General features: G+C 40.7%; 3 protein-coding genes across 7 annotated transcripts; 1 reads left to right on the top strand and 2 right to left on the bottom strand.

Annotated features, from left to right (window-relative positions):
• The first annotated feature begins 132 nt into the window (after positions 1-132).
• Positions 133-12,695, top strand: spout1 (SPOUT domain containing methyltransferase 1). The gene is made up of 12 exons (XM_062478732.1): positions 133-281; positions 358-397; positions 717-842; positions 1,061-1,220; positions 1,311-1,400; positions 1,506-1,555; positions 2,374-2,504; positions 2,804-2,876; positions 3,458-3,556; positions 3,686-3,788; positions 5,722-5,869; positions 12,480-12,695. Exons 1-12 carry the CDS (start codon positions 228-230, stop codon positions 12,546-12,548), a joined length of 1,143 nt encoding a protein of 380 aa, XP_062334716.1. The 5' UTR covers positions 133-227; the 3' UTR covers positions 12,549-12,695.
• Positions 12,653-18,554, bottom strand: st6galnac6 (ST6 (alpha-N-acetyl-neuraminyl-2,3-beta-galactosyl-1,3)-N-acetylgalactosaminide alpha-2,6-sialyltransferase 6). Of its 4 annotated transcripts, none has more exons than XM_062478735.1 (6): positions 18,444-18,554; positions 17,863-17,950; positions 17,498-17,698; positions 14,746-15,155; positions 14,394-14,579; positions 12,653-14,014 (listed from the first exon to the last, which is right to left on the bottom strand). In XM_062478735.1, the coding sequence occupies exons 2-6, from the start codon at positions 17,884-17,886 to the stop codon at positions 13,828-13,830; spliced, it is 1,008 nt and encodes a 335-aa protein (XP_062334719.1). In that variant the 5' UTR covers positions 17,887-17,950; positions 18,444-18,554; the 3' UTR covers positions 12,653-13,827. The 4 variants fall into 4 exon arrangements, with proteins under 4 accessions (XP_062334719.1, XP_062334721.1, XP_062334720.1 ...); XM_062478737.1 differs by having other exon boundaries at positions 14,394-14,501; XM_062478736.1 differs by having other exon boundaries at positions 17,498-17,695.
• A 678-nt stretch (positions 18,555-19,232) lies between these two features.
• st6galnac4 (ST6 (alpha-N-acetyl-neuraminyl-2,3-beta-galactosyl-1,3)-N-acetylgalactosaminide alpha-2,6-sialyltransferase 4) lies at positions 19,233-22,423 on the bottom strand. 2 transcript variants are annotated; one of them, XM_062478502.1, is made up of 6 exons: positions 22,343-22,423; positions 22,015-22,107; positions 21,053-21,196; positions 20,436-20,845; positions 20,219-20,326; positions 19,233-20,080 (listed from the first exon to the last, which is right to left on the bottom strand). In XM_062478502.1, the coding sequence occupies exons 2-6, from the start codon at positions 22,024-22,026 to the stop codon at positions 19,864-19,866; spliced, it is 891 nt and encodes a 296-aa protein (XP_062334486.1). In that variant the 5' UTR covers positions 22,027-22,107; positions 22,343-22,423; the 3' UTR covers positions 19,233-19,863. The 2 variants fall into 2 exon arrangements, with proteins under 2 accessions (XP_062334486.1, XP_062334487.1); XM_062478503.1 differs by having other exon boundaries at positions 22,015-22,390.
• Between the last annotated feature and the right edge of the window lie 1,227 nt (positions 22,424-23,650).

Below are 23,650 nucleotides of genomic sequence, written 5' to 3'. Positions count from 1 at the left end.
GCTCAGAGTAGCAGAAAGGCTTGGTGACCGGCGCGGAGAAATGCGCGTCTGGTGTGAACAGCTTTTGCTCAGTCGTAGCCGATCGTGGCGCGGCGCGTCCAAGCGCTTCGCAGCCAGTGTGTCCCAGGCGTTAAGTTGCGCCTTTATATTGAAAAGATCCTGACCCGGAAGTACTCCCTCAGTGTTGCCTAAAAGAAAAGAAAAATAAGAAAAAAAGATAGTTCGAAATGTGGCGTGGAGAGATGACTGAGAACGTAGCCTATAAACGTGCCTCATCTGAGGTATGTTTCAAGAAACTTGAGGACTTTGTTCATGTATTATTAGCAGCATCATGTATTCACGTATCTGTCTTTACAGGGTGACGAGAAAGTTGACTGGAAAAAAATTAAAGCTGAACGTGAGTGTCCCCCAGTTAGCTAGCTCTACCTACCTAAAGCATAAGGATTAATCAGTGGTTTTCTGTCTAATTAGCTACCACCTAGCATATAACTACATATGTATGCGCGTGCGTGTGTGTCGATGTCTGAAAAGAGCATCTGCTTCCTGCTTTCACTTCCATTAAGGTCTGTTAGTATGAAAACAGCAGTATTTACTTTCTCACATAAATTTAGTGATCATGTGTTATGTGGAATGCAAGCCTACATAATGTATGCACATGATACACTTCCTACTCTGACTGCAAACCAATAATGAAGTTCCACTGTCCTGTATGGCAGGTAAGGAGTCGAAGAAGCGTATTAAGGAGTCAAAGCTCATCCAACAGCTCGAGAAGCAGCAGCAGCAGCAGCAGCAAGAGGAGGAAGCCGATAAGGCCAAGGGGACAGACTTGCAGCAAACCAAAGGTAGTTTGTGAATTGTTTAAACCATTATATATCGCTCATGCATGTTTAACTAATGATAAACATGGTACAAGTGGATGGTGGTTTACGGTTGCTAGCAAATTTCTTCTCATGGGATTTCTATCTCTTCAAAACCCATTCATTTTGACGCTAAAATAGCAGACCAGTGTTTTTGGTGTCTTGCCTGTAATCCTTGTCAATACATACTATTATATTCTCAGGGCGACAATACACTGTGACTGTAGCCCTGCCTGGGTCTGTCATGGACAATGCCCAGTCAACAGAACTCCGTACGTACCTGGCTGGACAGATTGCTAGAGCCTGCGGTGTCTTCTGTATTGATGAGATTGTCGTGTTTGACGAGCATGGAGAGGATGTCAGGTACATCTTTAGATGTAGTCATTTCACTAAAGACCTATAAGTCATGACAACTTGACGTAAAACAATGCTGGTGTATTTTGTTCTTTCCAGGAGTGTGGAAGGAGAATTCACAGGTGTTAAGAAGAAGGGCCAAGCCTGCATTCAGCTTGCTAGAATCCTTCAGTTCTTGGAATGTCCACAGTAAGAAGTATCCTATTAGATGACAGTCAAATCTATACAAGGCCGTCTGAGTATTTATTTTTGAGAGGATTTCCCCCCCCCTCTTTCTGCTTGTTTATCCACAAGGTATCTACGTAAATGTTTTTTCCCAAAACATCAGGATCTACAGTATGCTGGTGAGTTTGACAACAACCTTACGCCTGGAACACAGGCTGTGAAGCGCTACGATCGGCAACGAATGGCGCGAGGCTGTTCACACTAGACGCGCATTTCTCTGCGCCGGTCACCTTTCACCTCTGAGCTTTCCTTTTTCACATTTAAAGCTGACATGGTACATACACATGGCATAGGCTAGCCTATATTTTGGAGACTTAATATAGGCTATAACACGGGCGCCGAAAGAAAAAAGGCTGCGCTTTCACAGCCAATCGTGGCACTTCGCAGCCAGTGTGTTCCAGGTGTAACACAGTTAGCACAGTATATGCAAGGGAGTAAATGCTATTCCAAGCACCACATGGAGCCGCTCGCGGGGAGCAAATAGGCGAATTCACACGAATTTAGTCGCTGCCAGTGAATATAGTGTATTCATCAACAGGCAATCAGGTGTAAATAACAAGGGCAAGTGGGCAACGTTGCGCAAACTTTAGTCACAAATGAATTTAATTTGAGGTGATCAGCAAGAAGCAAGAAGTGTGTGAAAACAGCTGGGGGGGCTGCCCCTCAAAAACAATGGTAGGGGAAACACTGCAGCCTCTAACCCACATGTGCCCTTATCTGATAATGTTTTGTATAAGCAAATGTACCTTTTTTACGATGTTCTATTTGAAATAATCGTTTGATGTTGCACTGTCTTGTCACAAGACTTCTTGGCATACTGTTAAATATAATACTGTTAAAACTGTGCACAGAAACTGCTGCACTTACCACTTTTGTACATTGCTTCGGATAAAAGCATATGCCAAATGAATAAATGTTAATGTCTGTGTGTATCCAGGCTTGCTCAACCCTCTGGACAGCCCACACCATATGAGGATAGATGAGGAGTCAGAGTACCGGGAAGGGGTGGTCCTCGACAGGCCCAGCAGACCAGGAAAGGGCTCCTTTGTCAACTGTGGAATGTGGAAGGTTAGGGATGCACCTTACAGTTTACCTGCAAGTAGGCTAGCATACAATTAACCTAGGATGAATAACTGAAGAACCATCCAATACATCTGTGTTGCTGATCTTGCCTGCCATGACATAAACAATTAGCTATTCTTAAAAAAAAAAAAAAAAAAACACAACTAAAATTACACAAACTGTATTTAAAAGCATTTCAAATTATAACATTTGACCATGATCAGTTATTCACATCAAGGAGAACCACACTTAGTTGGTGTCTTCACTCAGTAGATGAAGGAACTAAAGCCAGTCTTCCTCTGTAGGAAGTGCAGATCGACAAGCAGCTGCAGCCCGGTCTACGAGTAACTGTCCACCTGAACAAGAACCAGAATAATGGTAATCTCTGGAGTGAAAAACACTTACGTAAAGAGCATTGTACAGTGTTTCCTTTAAGATAATTTTTCGGAGCAGGTTAATGTAATAGTCTAATAGCTAATGTAATATTGCACATATTTTCGTCCTATTTCCCCTAAAGCAATAAAGTTAGGCTAATTAAAGACACCTTCCACTCATAAAGTATGTTTTAAATGGCATAAAGGCTGCCAATAATTGACGTAACAACTTATTGTAAATGGTCAGTAGCCTAGCCTATCGATTAAGGTAGGCCACTCGAAAGCATGTACACTGTCTGCTTCATTTGATCTTGATAGGCTAAGCAATATGTAGCAAATAATAACAATAAACCCACCATTTATTAATTAAAACTGCTTCAGCATAATAATGCGCCTAAAATACAAACGTGCGCAAAGGCAGCAACTGCTATCGAATCAACAGACGTGTGCAATTTAGCTAGCAGGTGAATAATACAAACAACGAAAAATTGCGAAAAAAACGCAAAATCAACATAGAGGAAACACTGCAATTTGTATGTGAGGTGTGTGTTTCTACCAGTTCTAATTCCTCCATGATTTCCACAGAGAGCCGTATATACAAAGGTGTGGTAGTGGCCCCTCATGTACCACGCTCACAAGGAGGGCTGTACTGGGGATACAGTGTTCGACTAGCATCGGGTCTCAGTATGTATAACACACACGTACTGCAAATGAATACACTCATACACAGATACAGACATATCACACACGCGATACTATCTCAGTATGCACACAATGTTCATTTCACACTATCTGTTTTGAATGTAACTACAGGTACTGTTTTCACTGAGTGTCCATACAAAGAGGGCTATGACCTGACCATTGGCACATCAGAGAAAGGATGCAACATTGACCAGGCTTCTATCAAACCCTTCAAGTAAGCTTCCTAATGAAATTCCAGGGGCCAAATGTACGAAGGGACATACGCATGAAATGGGCGCAGAAACGTGTTTGGGTGTTTCTACAGTTTCAGATTTATGAAGAAGCACGTGGCATTAGAATCTATGTACCTCTGCGCACTTTAGAACCCATGCGTAGACCACCTATGCTATATCTTTAGATGTGATACGGTGACACAGAGTGACCAAACGGTGGCGAGAATTTTGTGTGTTGGAATGCCCTCAAGCAAATCGACTGTTTCCAGTTTTCTCCATATGTATACTTTTACGGATGAATTTACAGAGTTTGATAAATTTGACCCCTGGTCACCCCGTCAACAAAAAAAATTCCACATTCATTTGAGCGCAAATATAGTTTTTTGAGCTTCATGTAAAACGTTGGACTCGACTTGTTATTATGTTTGAGTCTAAATAAGATGATCGGTAGGCCTATTATTTAGAAACTTTCTTTGATTGCATAATGTTTTCTTAGCCTACCTTAATTCTGACTTGCGTGCCAACACCTTGACTTCTGTGTGCGTGCTGCAGAGGCTAATAGCAAGCACGGAAGAGCGCCAGCATCAGTTTGTGTTTTCGGTTTAACTGCGTTGATTTTACAAGCGTTTATTGGGATTCTGTGCTTATTTTACTGGGGCACGTGCCCCAGTAAAGTCAGTTACAGTCAGTTAGTTGAGTCAGTTACAACTAGACAACAAGTCCCTCAATAGGTGTCATTGTGTTCCTGGAGGAAATTAACATCTGATCCAACAAATCTTTCTTAAGTACCGTTGTACTCCCAGAACAAATGTGTCTTTAGCCTTTTTTTGAAGGTGAGGAGACAGTCAGTATCTCTGATGGAGGTGGGGAGATGATTCCACCATTGGGGGGCCAGACAGGAGAAGAGCTTGGGTTGGGAGCGGGCGCTCTTGAGAGGTGGGACCACCAGACGGTTATCAGAAGACGACCGTTTTAATATCTGTCACAGTATCGGACACGGTATAAGATGGTGTAGGCAATGTTGTTGAGGAGCACTTTTTGTCATTTTTGACTAAATAAACTTCACATCTTGATAGCAACCAATGCATCTAAAGGTTTGACGGTAATATGACATAAATCCGACATCTGTGGGTGCCGCAGGACTGTAAAACAGACAAATCATTAAGACCGTTCCGAGACTAATGATTGGACGGTCTACCAGTCTATATACCTACCTACTTGCACGCACTCTGCCCCTGCACTTGACTGATAACTTACTGTATCTAGCTAACGTTACTGCAGCCAGCTGTTGATAGCTCACCAGCAATAGGATTAGAATAATACTAACATGCCTGCTGTTGCGGATATCTATTACGATTTATCAACCAGTCATCATTGTGGGACAATAAATCTGCACGATCCCTGAACTCCTGCTCGCCTTAATCACCCATTGGCGATGTCCTCAGTGTTAAAGCAGCAATTATGCACCAGTAGTATATGCCAAATATCACATTTGGCAAAGCTCATTTGTGGCGCAAATTCACTTGTTTTCTTTCTGGCTAAATAGGCTAAAGCAAGATCATTGGCATAATTTATAGATGGCCTATACAATTTACTCCCATTGTAGATCAACTAATACTGTCATTTGTAATGCATGCACTTTCTTTCCACCTTTTGAGTCACTTTGTTGCAGTATCACATCTCAAAACATAGCGTACGCACAGGCTCTAAAGTGCACAAAGGTAAACATGATTCTCACGCCTTGTGTTTTTTTCATAAATCTGAAACTGTGTAGAAGCACCTGAACACATGTTTCTGTGCCCATTTTTATGCGTATGCGCCTCTACATTTAACCCCAGAAGCATTGTCCAAAGAACATGTTATGGTCTGGGTTTAGGCTGGTTCTAAAATGCTTGTCTGTTTTGATGGCTGTCTACAATTCTGTCTGCCTCTCAGGCACTTACTGGTGGTATTTGGAGGGCTGCAGGGCCTGGAGGCAAGTGTGGACGCAGACCAGAACCTGGACGTGACAGACCCCAGCCTGTTGTTTGACCTCTACCTGAACACCTGTCCTTCACAGGGCAGTAGGACCATACGCACAGAGGTGTGTGTGTGTATGCATGTGTGTGTGTGAGATGACGACTAGTAGTGGTGTTGCGCTCAAAGCTGTGCTTACAAACGATATAGACCTTTTGATACGATGGGTATTGATACAAACGTGTCAAGCGTGGCTTCAAATTGGCAAGTGTAAGTGGAGACATGCACTTTGTGCACAATTATTAGGCAAGTTGTATTTTTGAGGATTCATTTTATTATTGAACAACCACAGTGCTCTCAGTCAATCCAAAATGTCAATAAACCCCAAACCTGAATATTTAAGAAAGTAAAAGTGAGGTTTTGGCTTTCTTAGGAGAATATCTATGTATGCACAATTATTGGGCAACTAAAAGAAAAACTTGTTTATTTCCATCTGTTAAAGTGAGAACAATAAACAAACAACTCAAATTTACAAATACAAATTTATGACATTTCCCCCAAAAATCAGTGACCAATATAGCCACCCTTCTTTTCAATATCAGTAATAAGCCTTCCATTCATGGAGTCTGTCAGTTTCTTGATCTGTTGACGATCAACGTTTTGTGCAGCAGCAACCAGTCTCCTAGACACTGTTCAGAGAGGGGTACTGTTTTCCTTCACTGTAAATCTTCTGTTTAAGAAGGCTCCACAAGTTCTCAATAGGGTTTAGGTCAGGTGAGGAAGGGGGCCTTTCATCTTTAAGGCCTTTACTAGCTAGCCACGCAGTGGAGTACTTCGATGCATGGGATGGAGCATTGTCCTGCATAAAAATCATGTTCTTGAAAGATGCAGACTTTTTCCTGTACCACTGCTTGGATAAAAGTGTCTTCTAAAAACTGGCAGTAGGTTTGGGAGTTGATTTTTAGTCCATGTTCAACCCGAAAAGGTCCAACTTACCTTATCTATAATAATACCAGTATCCCACCTCCACCTTGCTGGCATCTGAGTCGAAGTGGAGCTCTGTGCCCGTTACTGATCCAGCCACGGGCCCATCCATTTGGTCCGTCAAGAGTCACTCATCTCAACAGTCCATAAAACCTTTGAAAAATCTGTCTTCAGATAGTTATTGGCCCAGTCTTGACGTTTCAACTTATGTGTCTTGTTCAGTAGTGGTTGGGTTTCAGCCTTCCTTACCTTGTTCATGTCTCTGAGCACTCAACACCTTGTACTTCTGGGCACTCCAGGTAGGTTGCAGTTCTGGAATATGACAGCATTGGAGGATAATTGGTTCCTGGTAGCTTCACGTTTGATTCTTCTCAAATCTTTGGCAGTTAATTTGCGTCTTTTTTTCTCAGCACGCTTCTTGCGACCCTGTTGACCATTTCCAACAAAACGTTTGGTCTGTGATCACACCCCAATATCTTAGCAATTTCAAGAGTGCTGCATCCCTCTGAAAGACTTAACAATTTGACTTTTCAGAGTCAGTTACCGTATTTCTTCGAATAAACGCAGCTGCATTTATTAAATAACGTTCATTTTTTTGTTCATTCGAGGGCAGCGTTTAATTAGTAAGAGAGATTTTGTGAATTGTAGCTGCAGTGCAGCCATAGACAACTTCGTTGCTGACATTGTGACAAATGAATCATGCAGCTAAAAACACAGGTTTAATTTACTACCGCTGACCTCCTTGTCTATTCTTTGATTGTCTGTGTGCGGCAACTCCCTTTCTCATTGGCTATCAATTAGTTGTGCATTGGTAGTACAACTGTCTCAAATACAAGTGTTTTACATTATGTAGAAATCTGAAGCAGCATGCCGAAACGTTCATACACGTTAGCTTTCAAACAGAAAGCTGTGCAGAAAGTTATGTACATGTGTAATAAATACTGGGGTTGAATTTAACCAATTAAATAACCGTTTTCAGATTTTTTGGGTGCGGCGTTTATTCGAGGGTGGTGTTTATTACACAACGTTCATTTTTGGTGCGGCGTTTATTCGAGGGCGGCGTTTATTCGAGGGTGGCGTTTATTCAAAGGAATACAGTAAATCTCTTTTTTGGCCCATTTTGTCTGAGGACAAGAAGTAAGTAAGTAAGACTTTATTTACATAGCACATTTCATACAATAATTTTAGCTCAAGGTGCTTTACATAAAATCAATAAAAACAATAATACAAGTGATAAAAATAATAATTAAAATAGCAAATCTATAAAAACAATAATATAACAAATAAATGTAGTAAACCCTTCTGAGCTAAAATTACTTAAATGCTTTGGTAAAAAGGTAGGTTTTAAGCTGTCTTTTAAAAATGTCTAGGGTGTTTGCTTCGCTAATATTTATGGTTAATTTGTTCCATATTTTTGGGGCGTAATTGACAAAGGCCGAATCACCAATCTTCTTATGACTGCTTCTGGTGACCTCTAATAGGCCTGCATTTGATGATCGCAGTGTTCTAGCTGGTGTGTAGTTTATAAGGGAGTTATCAATGTAGCTAGGTCCTTGTCCGTGTAGAGCTTTGTATGTGAGGAAAAGGACCTTAAAGTCAATTCTGAAGGTAACAGGGAGCCGGTGTAAAGTAGCTAGGACAGGACAAATGTGTTCTCTCCTTTTTGTTTTGGTTAATAATCTAGCTGCAGAATTTTGAATGAGCTGTAGTCTTTTCAGTGGTTTTCTTGGGAAGACCAGGGAAAAGTGTGTGACAGTAGTCCAGCCGGCTGGATATAAACGCATGAATTAACTTCTCTGCATCATTTTGGTTTATGAATGGTTGTACCTTTGCTATATTCCTCAGGTGAAAGAAAGCCGTTTTGGTCACTTTATTAATGTGAGAGTTGAAATTCAAATCTGAGTCCAGGATTACACCGAGACTCGTCACCTCTGGTTTAAGACAGGGGGTTAAGCCTCCTAGATTCTTAGTAAGCATCTCTCTTTTGGATTTGGGTCCACATAGTAGGACTTCGGTTTTGTCTTCATTTAATTTAAGAAAGTTATCATTCATCCATTTGTTTATTGCCAACAGGCAGTTGGTAATGGAATTGATGGCCGTTGCATCGTTGGGTTCAGTGGATATACATATAGTTGTGTGTCATCCGCATAGTTATGGAAATCTATGTTATGTTCTCTGATTATGTCGCCGAGTGGTAACATATAAAGAGAAAAAAGTAATGGACCTAAGCAGCTTCCTTGAGCAACCCCGTAGCAGTTCTCATGTTTCTTGGACCTATGGTCTCCTAAACTAACATAAAACTTCCTTCCTGTGATATATGATTTCATCCAGTTCAATACACTATCCGTGAACCCAATAAGCTTTTCCAGTCTATTTATTAGGATGTCGATCCACTAGATATTGTAGTGGATAGTGATCTTTGTTTTCCTCCATTTTCTCTCTGCTGAACGGCATTTTCTTTTCGTTTCACTAACATTTTTATTTCTCAGGCATGGGGAGGTTCTGCTTGTGCAGTTTTTGTTTTTCAGTGGTGCAACAGAGTGTAACACAGATAATAGTGCATCATTGAGGTTCTCTACCATTTCATTTTTGGTTTTATGGGAGTCAGGTGGCTGAGCGGTGAGGGAATCGGGCTAGTAATCCGAAGGTTGCCAGTTCGATTCCCGGTCGTGCCAACTGACATTGTGTCCTTGGGCAAGGCACTTCACCCTGCTTGCCTCGGGGGAATGTCCCTGTACTTACTGTAAGTCGCTCTGGATAAGAGTGTCTGCTAAATGACTAAATGTAGTCGGCTCATATAGAGCAAATTGTTCAGAAAATGTCATCATAGCTGTATCGTCTAAATATCTTCTATGGACTAAATTCTTTTTGGGTTTTTGTTAGGATAATTTCCACATTAAAAAGTATATAATGATGGTCTGAGAGGGGTAGATCAGTTATTGAAATATTATTGATATTTAGTCCAGTTGTTATCACTAGATCTAGTGTGTTTCCGTGCCGGTGTGTTGGGTCTGTTATGTGTTGAGTTAGATTGAAACTGTCGAGGAGATTTAAGAGCTCAATAGTTCTTGGGTCTGCTTTTTAATTTACTTGGATATTTAAGTCTCTGTTTAAAACTACTTTGTCATATCTAGTGACACATAGTGATAATAGTTCAGAGAATTCTTGTATGAATATTGGCGAGTGCTTGGGTGGCCGATATATAATAACAAAAAGTATTGATTCGGTTTGAGCTCTATAGCAAGATATTCATATGATGTGAATTCACCTAGCTCAGTGATTTTGAACAACAGTTCAGAGGAGAAAATAGCTGCGACTCCTCCACCTTTTTTTGATTTCCTAGAAACTTGGTGAAAGCTGTAATCGGGCAGACACGCTTCTATTAAAGTTTCTGTTGCTGTGTCATTGTTTAGCCAGGTTTCTGTTAGACAGATGCAGTCTAAGTTGTTGTAAAACTAAAATGTTTTGTTATTTAGTGATCTAACATTTAGAAGTTTCATCTGTGGGGTATTAACAGATAAAACAGGGGTAGATAAATCTGTTGGAAGAATATGGATAGTTCTTTGACTTCTAACACTAGTTTCAGGTTTGTAACCATGCATTTTACCATGCCATTTTTTCTGTTTGTGATGATGACCGGTATGTCTAATGAAATAGCATGGTGGCTGTCCTAGCGTAGCTTTTCTTTGGGAAAGTCTATGTCACTGAGCTGTTCCATCACAAGGGAATTCATCCGGGGGGATGCAGATCTGTGCAGGACCCATGTCCTTGCAGGAGTCTGTTTGAATGTTCTGTTCTGTTCCATGGGAGGTTGTTTGGGATGCGTCAGTAAGCTTAGACACAACAGGGATAGGGAGAGAAACTTGATTTGTGGTCAGGAGCACGTGACTGATGTTTGCTGTTAGTAGTCGAGATCCTCTACGGTTTGGGTGGAGTCCGTCAGCTTGAAAACGGTCTGCACAGTTCCAGAACACATTGAAATTATCGATAAATCTCAGTTTGTGTGCCAGACAGACAGATGCCAACCGTGTTGAAAGATAGTAGTCGACTGAAGGCTTCTTTTCCTCTGCGAAAGCATGCAATCGGTCCACTGATGAATACATCTTGATATCTGTTGAGTGTGTTCAGTAGCTGGGTGAAATGTTTTTTAAGTATCTCAGTGCCAGTTTTCTTGTGTAGGATATCAAACGAGCCAGTGTGGATGATAATCTTAGGGTTGTTTGGTTTATTGTTGAGGATTGTTTGTACCTCTGACGACAGTTCCTCGACAGATGTGTTGCTAAGACAAATATTTTCTGTCTTTGCCAGTTTAACGTGCTGTCATGGCATCTCCAATCAAGATAGTGGCCATATGTGGTGTTGTGTTTGCATTTCTAACATTTGCCTTATCAGTAGCTGCGTAGCCAGTTCTTAGCTTATTTGGGTTAGCCATGATAGGACCTTGTGCTAGACCAAGGTTAGCCACTGTGTCAGTGCTAGCAGTAGATTCTATAGTGCTAGCAGCGTTAGCTCCTCTAAGTGCTGATGGGCTGTGGGTAGTCTTAGCATACCTTGGATCTTGATAATCCTGTGGTATTGTAGTCTGATTAGGCTCGATAGGGGGTCGAACAGCGCCCCGAGTGGTCCGAGAGGGGCTTGGAGTGAAATGGGGGACTCCCGGTCGCAGCAGACAATGTGTTGGATTTGCATGTGTGTAGTAGCTACCATCATGGTGTGTCGGCGATCTGGGCCCTTCATGTTTGTCAGCTGTGTGGCTAGCACTCCTGTGCCTCTTCGCCTTGGATTCCACACACAAGGGAGAGAGAGTTCCCAGTGGTTCGAATCTGTTTCTGAGTGGGACAGGGGGAGAGGTGATGCGGGAAGAGTTTCTGCCTCGCTTTTTTTTGCTTTTTATCCTTGGTGACAGTCCCATCTCTGATGAAGGTAGAAGCGGAGCTAGGCCTCTTTGGTTTAGCGCTAAGAAGCTGCCTAATACACAGCTTCTTGTTCTGTAAGTTAGCACTCTTGCCACTAAACAATACCCGACCAAGTCAAATATGTGAATAATACTAAAAGAACCATAATATAAACTTTATGAATGTAAAACAGCAATGATGTTACGTTGTTTAAAATAAAAGATTTATGATATGTATTACATGTACGCATCAAAACATGTCTCACAACCTTTTATCAAATTGTCAATGACGATTATGAGACTAATGTCTCGAGGACTTGAAATCACTTGATTCCTTCAAACTCTCGATAGTCACCATACCATGAACTGACCTGGGGAGAGGACGTATCAAATGCTTTGAAAAAGCGAGACTTTGACACAATTGTTTCAAATGGCTTGTTGCTTCGGAAAGGTTTTTTCCGGGTCATTTCCCCCATCTCCACGACAAGTTTATCTGGAATACATTGCAAAAATGCTTTTTATTGACTCCTAGTCAGTTGTCAAATTTGAGGAGAAAAAGTATTTCCATGACTTAAAAAATAGTTTCTATAACTTTACTATATGTACATATTAAAAGTGAGTATAGCATACACTGTTTTGATTATTATTTCATGAATTTACATGGACATTCCCAGATTTTAACATTTCCATTACCTTCCAGGCCTGGAAATCACTGTCAATTCCCTGACTTTCTCATGTTTTGTGTGACTATGTAAACCTTTTAGTATAGTTCATAGATCAATGTATGTCTGTCATCTTGTGTCTTGTGATCTAAACTTGTCTGTCCCGCTGTTCTGATCCACAATGTCTGTATCCACAGGAAGCCATCTTAATCTCTATGGCCGGACTGAGACAGAAAATCAGCATTGCATTCGCAATCAGTTCATAACAGGAAGGTGACAACTGAATTCCTCGACAAGATGAACCTAGTCACAGTTCCTCTAAGGGAGTCATGACCGGCAACTGACCCCAGGGGCAATGGCTAATATTGTGTTCTGGAATTTACTATCATTTAGCCTGAACATTACCAGAATACCTATCATGTCAAAACAATCTCATACATGAAGTGTGGTATTTCTTTAAGCCCAAAACATGTTGCATTGTATCTCTTGTTCATGGGATGGGGATGGAATTTTTTGTATCACAGAAAGACCTGCTGTTAATAGTACTATGCTTTAGACTTTTTAAGGATAATATGTAAATAAGTTAAATGCATTGGTACATAACATTTATAAAGAATAACAGAATATAACAACACAGATACACCAATAAATAATGTAACATTCAGTTGTACCATTCAATATTTGCATGCCCTGGGATGCTACACAGCAAGTCACAAGTCAAGCTGATGAGGCAACATGTTTGTGCTTCCATTTTGTGATTTCAAACAGCAAATACCTAATAAAACATTTAAATTCAGCACAGTGGTGTAAATGCCCAAGGCCCCATTCCAAACTTTAATTAGTTGAAACAGTATCTAGAGACACATGTATGTGAGTGGAGAAGATGATATGGGGCTTTTGAGTGAGACAAAATATATTGCAGCTAAACATTAATTAATTGACATTCAACAGGCATTGTGTTTCCACATGACTGGCATATCAGTTAAATTATACTATTAGTACACCCGACGGGCTCTGGCATTAACTATTTCAAAATTTGACATCTTGGGTTATACAAACCACAGAGATAAGTGGGAATCATTTCTTAAATATTCTTGAATGCTTTGTGGCAAGAAAAACAAAACAAACATTAGAAACGTATAAATTCATTTTGAAATCATACAGTATGAATTCATGTTCATTCTATTTACAAAAACACTTCACTTGTCAGATCCCCGTTACCTTGTTGAATACAGTGAATAATAGTTGAACTTGGTACTCTTTGTTTTTATAGCTTTCATGAGAAAGAAAACATTAAAAGTATCTGTTTACACAGTTAGAGCTTTTACGTTACAAGTTTGAAAAGGAAGAACGCCTTAATTGTCTCACAGGAGGTAGTTCCCAACAAAGATGGCCACTTACTCCCATGCTGTGGGGTAGAAGCAATACAGCTGATTCGATTCAACACGATTAGTCCACAGCTGCATGTCCAGACTTTTGTGTGATCATCTCTGCTATTTTACATAACGGGGATTATAACTGCCTATCCCTTTGTTCCGGCTCCTCTCACCAGGTAGGGTGAGTGAAGGTGATGTTGTACTGCTTGGCCCAGCGAGCGAACACGTGTTTCTCTGTGATGAAACGATGGTGGGGGCCCCTCCGACTCCTTTCATTCTGGAGGTACATTATGCATTCGTCTGGCCCTCTGGGTTTGTAATAGTGGTAGGGCATCTTCTTAGGCTGAGGTTTCCGTCTGGATGGGGAAAGATTAAAAATGGACACATTGGTAATACTCTGTAGATAGGCAAGTATGGCATTTCACAAGACACCAACCTCTAGTCATGTACTTCTTTCAAAGAACCCTCACCCCAGACTCACTCAATTGATACATGTACTATAACCTGGAGCACTAATCTGGGACTGATTATGATGAGTGTAAAATGAAAGTGATGCTTGTCATGATGGGATTATTTTATAACGATCAGCATGGCTGATTAACCAATTGCTCAGAGATGGCAGCATACTCATGATTACACACCAAAAAAACGAATGACTCTGTAATTGCTTCTCATTCATACAACATCCCGCATTAGCATACTAATGTAGAAGAGTTCCTTTGTCTATGTACTTACCCACAGTGGCTAGAAGGGACCATGCCATAGACTTTAATGTTGTCACAGATCTCTATGGCAATCACCATGGTGAACCATCCGGTGCTTAGCCATGACTGAGACTTTTGTCTGTTAAAGTGCAGAGAAAGTCCTGTCTGTGACTCATGTTTTAAATGTATTCCTTTGAAGAATACATTTGTTTTAACCCTGAAAATTTGTATTTGATGAAAAACATGATTTCAAGTACATTACAAGAACAAGTGTTGTCTCTGCATTTATAGTGTATCTATACAGTATGTTTGTGTATAATAAAAAATAAATTAATACAGATTCATCATCTTCGTACTGTCCCTATTTAGTTGTTTTTCCTCACCTGTCTCGTCCCGTCTCCTTCTGAAATAAGTTGTCAAACTTTCGCATTTTATTGGGTGCAATGGCGAAGCTGGATAGGTTACTGTAAGTCATGCTGACCCTCTGGATCACTCGATACAAGGTGCCTTTGGCTTCCTTTCCTATCTTGTTAGGAGGACCCCAGAATATGACTACCGTGTTTCCCATCCGGTTCAGGAACTCTCCTGGCCGCCGGGCCACCCGGAACACGCTAGAGTGGGCCACCACCCTGAGAGAGGTCCGATTCCCTACGTCGGCCTCATACCCAAAGGTAGGGGCGTCGTTCATGCGGATCACACACTCTGTGCGGTCAATTTCCGGTCCAGAATGGGTGCCGAGGACGTGGCTGGAGCTGGTCACCAGGGCACAGTGGTGGCAGTGTAGGGTCATGTTCTACAGAAAGGGGGTATGGAGGACAACTCCCCTTAGAACAGGGCGGTCCAACCAAGATCTACCCTCATCCTTTAGATTTTTGCTCTAACCCCAGTTGTATCAAACAATTATGTGTCAAAAGTTTGTTACTGTACCTGGAACAGTAGGGTTTTCTTGCCTCAGAAAACAATACAGTTTTATAACATTGCATAACATATTCAGCTCAGGCATGTGCACATACAGTAACTGCCAACATACTTTTTTAGAACTCATGCCTATCAGATATACATTACATTTACATTTAGCAGACGCTCTTATCCAGAGCGACTTACTGTAAGTACAGGGACATTCCCCCCGAGGCAAGTAGGGTGAAGTGCCTTGCCCAAGGACACAACGCCATTTTGCACAGCCGGGAATCGAATTGGCAACCTTATGATTACAGGCCCCATTCCCTCACCGCTCAGCCACCTGACTCCGTTATACAGTTGCAATCTAAATGATTCAACCCCCATTGCACATTAGGTTTATTGGCAAAATATACAATTTCTCAGCTGTTTGCAATAAACAAATTACACAAGAACTGTTTAAGTAGTTTAATGAAACTAATATTACAAGGGTTTTATCCAAATTCAACACAAAATGATACTTTTAATGACATTAATTAATTTACTGCAGTCTCAAAATTTTTCAACCCCTTCATGACAAGCATCTTCAGTACTTAGTAGAGCACCCTTTTGCTGTTATGACCTGCTGCAAACGTGATGCATAGCCAGACACTGAATCCATCGGGCCCTCCACACGCTGCAGGTTTCCAGTGCCAGAGGCAGCAAAGCAGCCCCAGAGCATCACTGAGCCACCGCCATGCTTCACTGTAGGCAGGGTGATCTTTTCAGAATATGCTTCATTCTTCTTCCTCCAGACATACCGCTGATCCATAGGCCCGAATATTTCCAGTTTTGTCTCATCGCTCCACAGAACAGAATTCCAAAACTTTGGTGGCTTATTTATATGGTTTTCAGCATATTGGAGCCGACTTTTCTTGTGCTTTTGGGTCAGTAGTGGTGTGTGTCTTGGAGTCCGGGCATGGAACCCTTCAGTGTTTAGTATGCGCCTTACTGTGCAAACTGAAACCTCAGTGCCTGCTGCCACCAAGTCTTGCTGCAGGTGTTTTGCAGTCACTCGAGGGTTTTTGACCACTTGCCTCCGCAGGAATCTGGTGGCAGCCGCTGATAGCTTCCTCTTTCTGCCACGTCCAGGTAGTGTAGCCACTGTTCCTTCAACTTTGAACTTGCGAACTATGCTTCCAACTGTATCTTTAGGGACATTCAGTGCTTTTGCTATCTTTTTGTATCCTTTTCCTTGTTTGTGCAAGGCAATGATCTCTTCTCTGAACTTTTTGGACAATTTTGACTTAGCCATATTTCTAACATGCAATCAAACATCACTCTCAACAAAACCCTAGCCAGTCCAGGTATTTATGTGTTCTATCTCAAGCACACCTGAACTAATGAAGCCTTTGATTAGTTGCACCAGGTGTGCTTTCAAAGGGTTCTCTAGTAAGTGCTGAAGATGCTTGTCATGAAGGGGTTGAATAATTTTGAGACTGCAGTAGTGATTAAAAGTAGCATTCCATGTTGAATTTGGATGAAAACCATGGTAATATTAGTTTTATTGAACTGTTTCAACTGTTCTTGTCTACTTTGTTTATTGCAAACATCAGAAAAATTGTACAATTTGCCAATAAGCCTAATACGCAATGGGGGTTGAATAATTTAGATTGCAACTGTAAATGCTGGCATATTTACCCAATCTTACTGCAGGTTAGGGTTATCTCATGAACATGGAGGTTGGGCCCGTGTCTACTGTCTACCACAGATGAAGTGTGAGGAAGAGGAGAAACCCCTCTCAAGTCAAATCCAATAGAAAATGATTCATTTGTTTCCGATAATGTTTCAAATTCCCCAAATGTAAAATATAACATAAGCCTCTGATATTAACCAGTTTTGTGTGATTCTCGCTTTTTTTTTTGCATGATCAATCATTTAACATGTTTTTTTTTTTTTTTTTACTTGGTAGGAATGTTTTACTACCAAGTAAAAAATTAAACAAATAAATAGACCACCACTTGGTCTAACATTTACAGTCAATCAGTCTACATTCTGTAATTTCTAACCATTTCTAATCCACTAGCCACAGCAGCATGAGCAGGGTTGAGTTACGTACTTGTGGATGTTCTAAAAATAGTTCCAACCCCAACCAACTGTGTTGCATTCTCTTGCAATGCTTCAATTAATTATTTAGCAGCCCACCACAGTATATAATAGTAGAGAGAGACAAAAGAAAACAAGTGCTTTCTGTCCTACCTTATTCCCATACACGGCCACATAGCCGTCTTTTCCAGCCCATTTCCTCAAGTCAGTGGTCTTGATGGAGTGGTGGTTGGTGGCCACGTGGAAGGGTCCATAGATTATCTCACTCCCGCTGTTGGAGCTGTAGAGGATAAGGAGGGTCATCAGGAGGAAGATGGCCCCAAATATCACCATCCTCTGGCTCTGCTGCCCCTGCTGAGCAGATAACCGATTGCAAACACTATTACTGTCAGAGGAGAAACTTAACCCCAGAGGCACAACTGATCATATTCAGAGTAGGCTACAGTAAGTACAGTATCTTAACTTGTCTGTCAAAGAGACACATAGATCCATTAGCCACTCCCAGAAGTCCATCTTACCTTATCAACCAGCCTCTGCCCCATATTTGAAAATGAAGCTTACATCACATGTAGCTACATCCCAATGTATGTGAGTGTGTCATCACACCTGAAAGGAAATATGGTTTTATTAACATAAACCCGTTTAGACATTGGGTAACATCAAATAATTTATGATTGAGAAACTGTGTTGAGCAGGCAATGCACACGGGCATGTCATACTATTACACAAACGTTTTCTGCATTTTTACATCAATAACAGGCCACGAACAGCCAAGTAGCCTATAGATTGACAAAAGAAAATTGGCGTTGCTGACTAACACATTGGAAACACAAAATAAACGTGCATATTATTAAAGTATTGAGTACAAAATCCAAACTCCCCGAAACCTAGCATTTTTTAACGGTCCGAAACGCTAAAGATTGTAGTTGTATTGCTGAAGTAGAACAATGACGCAGATTCTCTATTGGTCTCGCTGGTCATGTAGCTCAATTCACAATTAATAGCTTTATTCTCAATGTATTCTATCATTTCTTTATTCTATGTATAAAGAAAAAGGCGTTTAAAATCTAGTTACTTCATAATCTATGGCATCGCTCACCTATTCAGCGATGCATTTGTACGTATTCCTTGCATTCTTGAAATCTGATCTATCGGCTGCTCTCCCATCTTGTCCATGTAGGAGGGAACTCGCTTACGTCAGCAAAATAGCCTCACTGCAGTGAAAAAAACAGTGGCCACAAAAAAAACTTACTGGCCTGATGCTATTATATTTATGTTATGTTTTTTGACTAATCAAGCTCAAATTGAAGGGAATTTTCGAGGATCAAATAATAAGCGACTTGGCTGTGTATAAACGTAACGCTATATTTAAAACGGACCACATTTTACTTTATAAAGATACATAAATACTTTTATTTCCAGTATTTTGAGTCACTCAATGTAAACATCTTACAAGACTAATCTTTGGAATCAACCATGAATTTCAAATGAAATGTTTAGAGCACATTGTAAGTTTCTACAAGAGTAATTTCTGCAGCAACACATTTTTTTATATTTATCCACAACTTTGAAAGTTCACACACAAAGTATTCTTTGAAATGGACTGTGGCATCTTAAAACACTGATCACATCAGAGACGAGATAGATTAGGCATAACACAATGACCAAACATGAGATGTTTCATTTGTGTATAGAATCAATCTTTGTAACAAGATTTATAAAGACAAGACATGATCTTCAGTCAAGGTTAAAACATGATATAAAATTAAATAAACAAAAAGGCACAAACACCACCATGTGTGATTTCAAAATCTCATCAATAAACAATTAGATATGTATAATTCGTAATTACCCTATGTAGCACTGGACCATTGTGTCTTGCAGTTAAGCAGTTAACAGGACTGCAGTTTTTTGTGAATCACACATAAACAAGAGTATGACATTCAGTTCATTTTAGACAATGTTTATAGACATTTTGCATTCATATAAGACAATATACATACAAATGTCTGGTGCAACCAACTATAAGCTTCAGTCCAAAGAAAATAAGTTAGCACAGTGTGAGTACAGTGTGAAAAACAGTTGTCAATGGATGGCCACTGTCAATGAGTCATAGAGCAATGAAGCACTACAAAGAAAACAATAGAAAAAGACGATAAAGGCACCATCGATTTTGTGAAAATATTAAAATGTAGTTCATTATTATTGTAATGTCCAATAATGGGGTTGAAATAGTTAAGATGCCATTATGAGGCTTTAAAGAGGACACAAGTCAATCACCAAAATACTGACCTCTTGAAATGTTGGTAGTGAAATCTTCTATTATGCTTAGAGCCATAGATGCAAGTTCTTTGGAACAACATCATTAAGCTTCCAAGCAGGGTAGCAAGATAACCATGGACACCAATACAGTAATGTGATCAAACAAAACAAAGGGCCATTCTAACTAAAGTATTACCAGTACACCATTATACTGTACTTTCCATGTGTATATCAAAGGTCAGGATCAACTGACACATTTAGCCACCCCATCCTCTGTGCTCCTTGTCCTGTGGTCTCCAAGATGGATGTTTGAACGCCATCTTGTGGTGCAATGCCCACCTGGCATAGATGGTCTTCTCTGTGATGAAGCGATGGCCACCGTGGCGTGCACGTTCGTGCACCCGGTACATTCGGCACTCGTCTACCCGACTCCGCTCGTAGTAGTGGTATGGTACAACACTATGATTGGCACGGCTACACAGAGACAAGGGGAAAAGGGAGGAGTTGTGGTGAACACTTAGTCTTTCTTCTATTTCCTGTAGCTAAATAAATATAGGCCTACAGTATGTGCATTAGTTTGAATTTGATTTGATTTATAAACAAATGTGTCACCTGCAGTAATTGTCGTCTATCATGCCGTAAACATGGATACTGTCACACACATCCATGGCCAGGATTATGGTGAAGAAACCTGTGCTGAGAAAAGCCCCCGACTTCATCCTGAAAGAGAACCAACATGACAGCAATTGTCAGAGTTTGGAACAAACACCTGAGAGCAATAGTCATAGAAAGTGACTATTAAATTATAAAGTGCATGGTCTCACACTACCTGTTTTTACCAGTCTCATTCTGAAATATACTGTCACAGTACTGGATCTTCTCCCTGGTCACTACGTACAGCTTCACCTTTGGATACTTCCTGGCAACCTTCTGTAGGATGTTGAAGATGCGTCCCTTTCCATCCTGCTTCATGTTCCTCTCAGGACCCCAGAATACATAGGTGGTGTCAGCCAAATGCTTGAAATAGTAGGACTCATTTTTAAGTAGCAGGGGCACACTAGTATGGGACACTACACGCAGGCTGGTCCGGCTGCCAACATCCCTCTCGTAACCGGATGTGGGCGCGTTGTTCATGCGGATGACACATTCTGTCTTGTCGATCTCTTCGCCAATGCCAGCACCCAGCATCTGCCCTGAGCTTGACACCAAGGCACATTGGCTACAGTGCATGTTAAGGAACTAAAGAAAAAGAGGCACAGATAGGATAGATATTACACAGATTTACATAATAACAATTACATTTGAGGACAGTCATAATAATATTGTATGTCATAATCTAGCAACTTTCTGAAATGGAATTACCCTTCACCCTGTGCCTGTGACACACTTGTGATATTGAACAATGAATGTTGTTGCTTCTTAATCAGCCCCTCGCCATGTGCCCACCTGGTGCATCAAGCCAGGACTGATCTTAGTGTACCCCTGGAGTCCCGTGTTGGGCATTATAGTGGAGCCTTCTGAGTGGATCAAATGGCCATACCAAAACAACACAGAAAGGCTGATGACGACGAGACAAAGCCAACGGATCCTCTGTGAGAGGGATTAGAGAACTAGTTACCTTAATGAAAATGTACTTTAGGCTGGAAAAAATTGCAACAAATAAAAAAGAAATCAGGGCAACATTTCACATTAATGTTAAATGAACTGCCATGTACATCGCAATCCCTTTTGTAAAAACAAGGAACTGCTTTGTAATTCAAAGGGATTAAGTGTTTGTGGTATAGGTTATTACTAGGGGTGTAACACTATATCGTGGAACAATATATCGCAATACAAAATTGTTACAATATGTATCGTAGAGTTATGGCAATATTTTTACAATACAACGGCTGTCTGATCCTATTGGTTGAGCTACCAGCACGCGACCTACTCTGCACCTGTGTCATGCATGCATTCATTGCATTCACAGAAATGTAGTTAACTAAATATGTACAAAAAAAATTGAGTACATTTCAGTTTAATTTAAAATGTTGTTCAAAATATCGTGCTACGTATTGTATTGTACACCCAGTATCGTGATATGTATTGAATCGTGAGCTGAGTGTATCGTTACGCCCCTAGTTATTACTATTGATAACTATATATACTATTTTACGAGGAGGGGAAAAGGTATGGGGGGGACAGTAAGGGATAATGGGGTGTTATAATGTGGCAATTAAAGGTTATGGAATCAAAATAGGATACATTTTAACACCCACTTACCCAATATCCCCCATACCAAGTCTCACTTGTGCAATAACTTGTACCACTAAACCTTTGTTAAGTGTAACTAGCAGTTTCTACAGTGTTGTTACTTAAGGTAGTTAATGTAACTTAATGCAAAATGTTGCCAAAAGCTGTTCTCTCACCATATACTTCATATCCTTTTAAGACAAGGCAAGGTCCCTAGGCTGACACTCATCACCACCCTCACAGATAGAGATGAGAGCAACAAGGCTCACCTGTTGGGGAAAAATTGCCGTTTAGCCAAATACATGGATAAAGTTTAGCCAATAGAAAGTTGTCCGGCAATGAGCCGCACCACAAATAGGCTACAGCTGCTAGCGGGCCACCAAACCACTCGCATCGATGTTTAACATTTGCCAGATCATTTAAGATGGCTAGTCGTGAAAGGAACAACAACAAACAAGTGAATATTTTAAAAACACGCGGAAGAAATGTTAATATGTTTCCAACCTCATCTCTTAAGCCGTGTGGTTTGTTTGTTTGTTATGACGGTGCAACTCACAACCTAATCCGTCGGCGAACACCCAGAATACAATGGTTCCCATGTGCATTGTGCAGTAACAGACAAGTAGGCCTAACACACACCTAAATAGGAAATACATACAACATCAAGGGGACACGTGTATGGCATTTTAATATATTTTATATATCAATTGCATCCCCAACAAAACAATGACTTATAAAAAAATATGTTACAAAAAATGGGAGCAATTCAACTTTAAACTGTTGTCATTCAAAAGAACGGAATAAGCTGCCATTGAGAAGGCTTAATATAAACATTTTAAAAAGGCATAACATACAAATATGTTATTATGAGAACTCTTAGTAGTAATATAAAATGTTGTGTTATACGGCCCCTGAACAACAAACCTATCAGACAGTGGTGTAGAACCATCCAATTGATGAAACGATGATTGTGATGCTGCAGGAAGACCTGAAGGATGTCCAGCATCATGGTGGACTGAATAAAGAGCACTACCCTATCTCCCTGAGAGAGAGAGAGAGAGAGAGAGAGAGAGAGAGAGAAATAAGACAATGGGACAGAAACAGAGAAAATATATAAATAGATTTGGTTCAGGGCTTACGAGGGTGACAGTAAGAGTGATTATAATTGAGAGCTGTGGGACATGCAGGGGACAAGGAGTGCAAGGATGACTGGTTTTATGGGCAGAGAAGAGAGACCTCGGGGAGGGGAGGTAGAAGGATAGGGAGAAGCCTTGGGAGAAACGGTCAAATAAATGATCCGCTGTTGATTTTGTCTGTGCATGTGCCTACATCCAGTACTCATACCTTGCTTTTATGTGAGGCTAGTTGCTCAGTAAGCTGGTTGAGTTTGCAAGAGTCCAGGAGATTGTCTGTGTTCATCTGATAATCCTTTATGGACTGATGCAGCTCAAAGTCTGTCATGACCTCCATGTCTTCCTGGATCAGTGCTGGTTTGACGCTCCTGTATAGGTCAGGGGTCAAACCCCATTTGTGAATAAAGCCGCATCTGTATCTGTTCCTTCTTCTAATGAATCAAGACCAAGCATGGTCCTCAGCCATTCTTACGAATGTCTTATGAGTCGACTAATTGCTGCCAGTTTGATGGTAGTGTAATGTTGCCAGTGCATCAGAGGGTGATTGGCCATCCTTCTCAACTGCATCATCACATTGGTCATTTCCCACTCTGAACAAAACACCTAAAAGAAAGGATTATTAATATTGATGTTAATCCAACAATTTCTGGATTGGTCATTTCCCACTCTGAACAAAACA

The sequence above is a fragment of the Osmerus eperlanus genome, chromosome 14, assembly GCF_963692335.1.
Source record: "Osmerus eperlanus chromosome 14, fOsmEpe2.1, whole genome shotgun sequence".
Taxonomy (NCBI): domain Eukaryota; kingdom Metazoa; phylum Chordata; class Actinopteri; order Osmeriformes; family Osmeridae; genus Osmerus; species Osmerus eperlanus.
Note: the sequence above shows the minus strand (reverse complement) of the source record. Positions and strands in the feature narration are given on the sequence as shown.

Bases quoted from the DNA above. Each gene is read 5' to 3' on its own strand.
- spout1 (XM_062478732.1), top strand. From the start codon at position 228: ATGTGGCGTGGAGAGATGACTGAGAACGTAGCCTATAAACGTGCCTCA. The intron at 398-716 runs GTGAGTGTCCCC...CCTGTATGGCAG, and splicing joins GAAAAAAATTAAAGCTGAAC to GTAAGGAGTCGAAGAAGCGT. The intron at 2,505-2,803 runs GTTAGGGATGCA...CTTCCTCTGTAG, and splicing joins TCAACTGTGGAATGTGGAAG to GAAGTGCAGATCGACAAGCA.
- st6galnac6 (XM_062478735.1), bottom strand. From the start codon at position 17,886: ATGGGGCAGAGGCTGGTTGATAAG. The intron at 14,580-14,745 runs GTGAGGAAAAAC...ACAAATTTTCAG, and splicing joins AAGGAGACGGGACGAGACAG to GGTTAAAACAAATGTATTCT. The intron at 14,015-14,393 runs GTAAGTACATAG...TTCCCCATCCAG, and splicing joins GTCCCTTCTAGCCACTGTGG to ACGGAAACCTCAGCCTAAGA.
- st6galnac4 (XM_062478502.1), bottom strand. The intron at 20,327-20,435 runs GTAGTGTGAGAC...GTTCTCTTTCAG, and splicing joins AATGAGACTGGTAAAAACAG to GATGAAGTCGGGGGCTTTTC. The intron at 20,081-20,218 runs GTGACACATTTG...GTCTCTGTGTAG, and splicing joins ATAGACGACAATTACTGCAG to CCGTGCCAATCATAGTGTTG.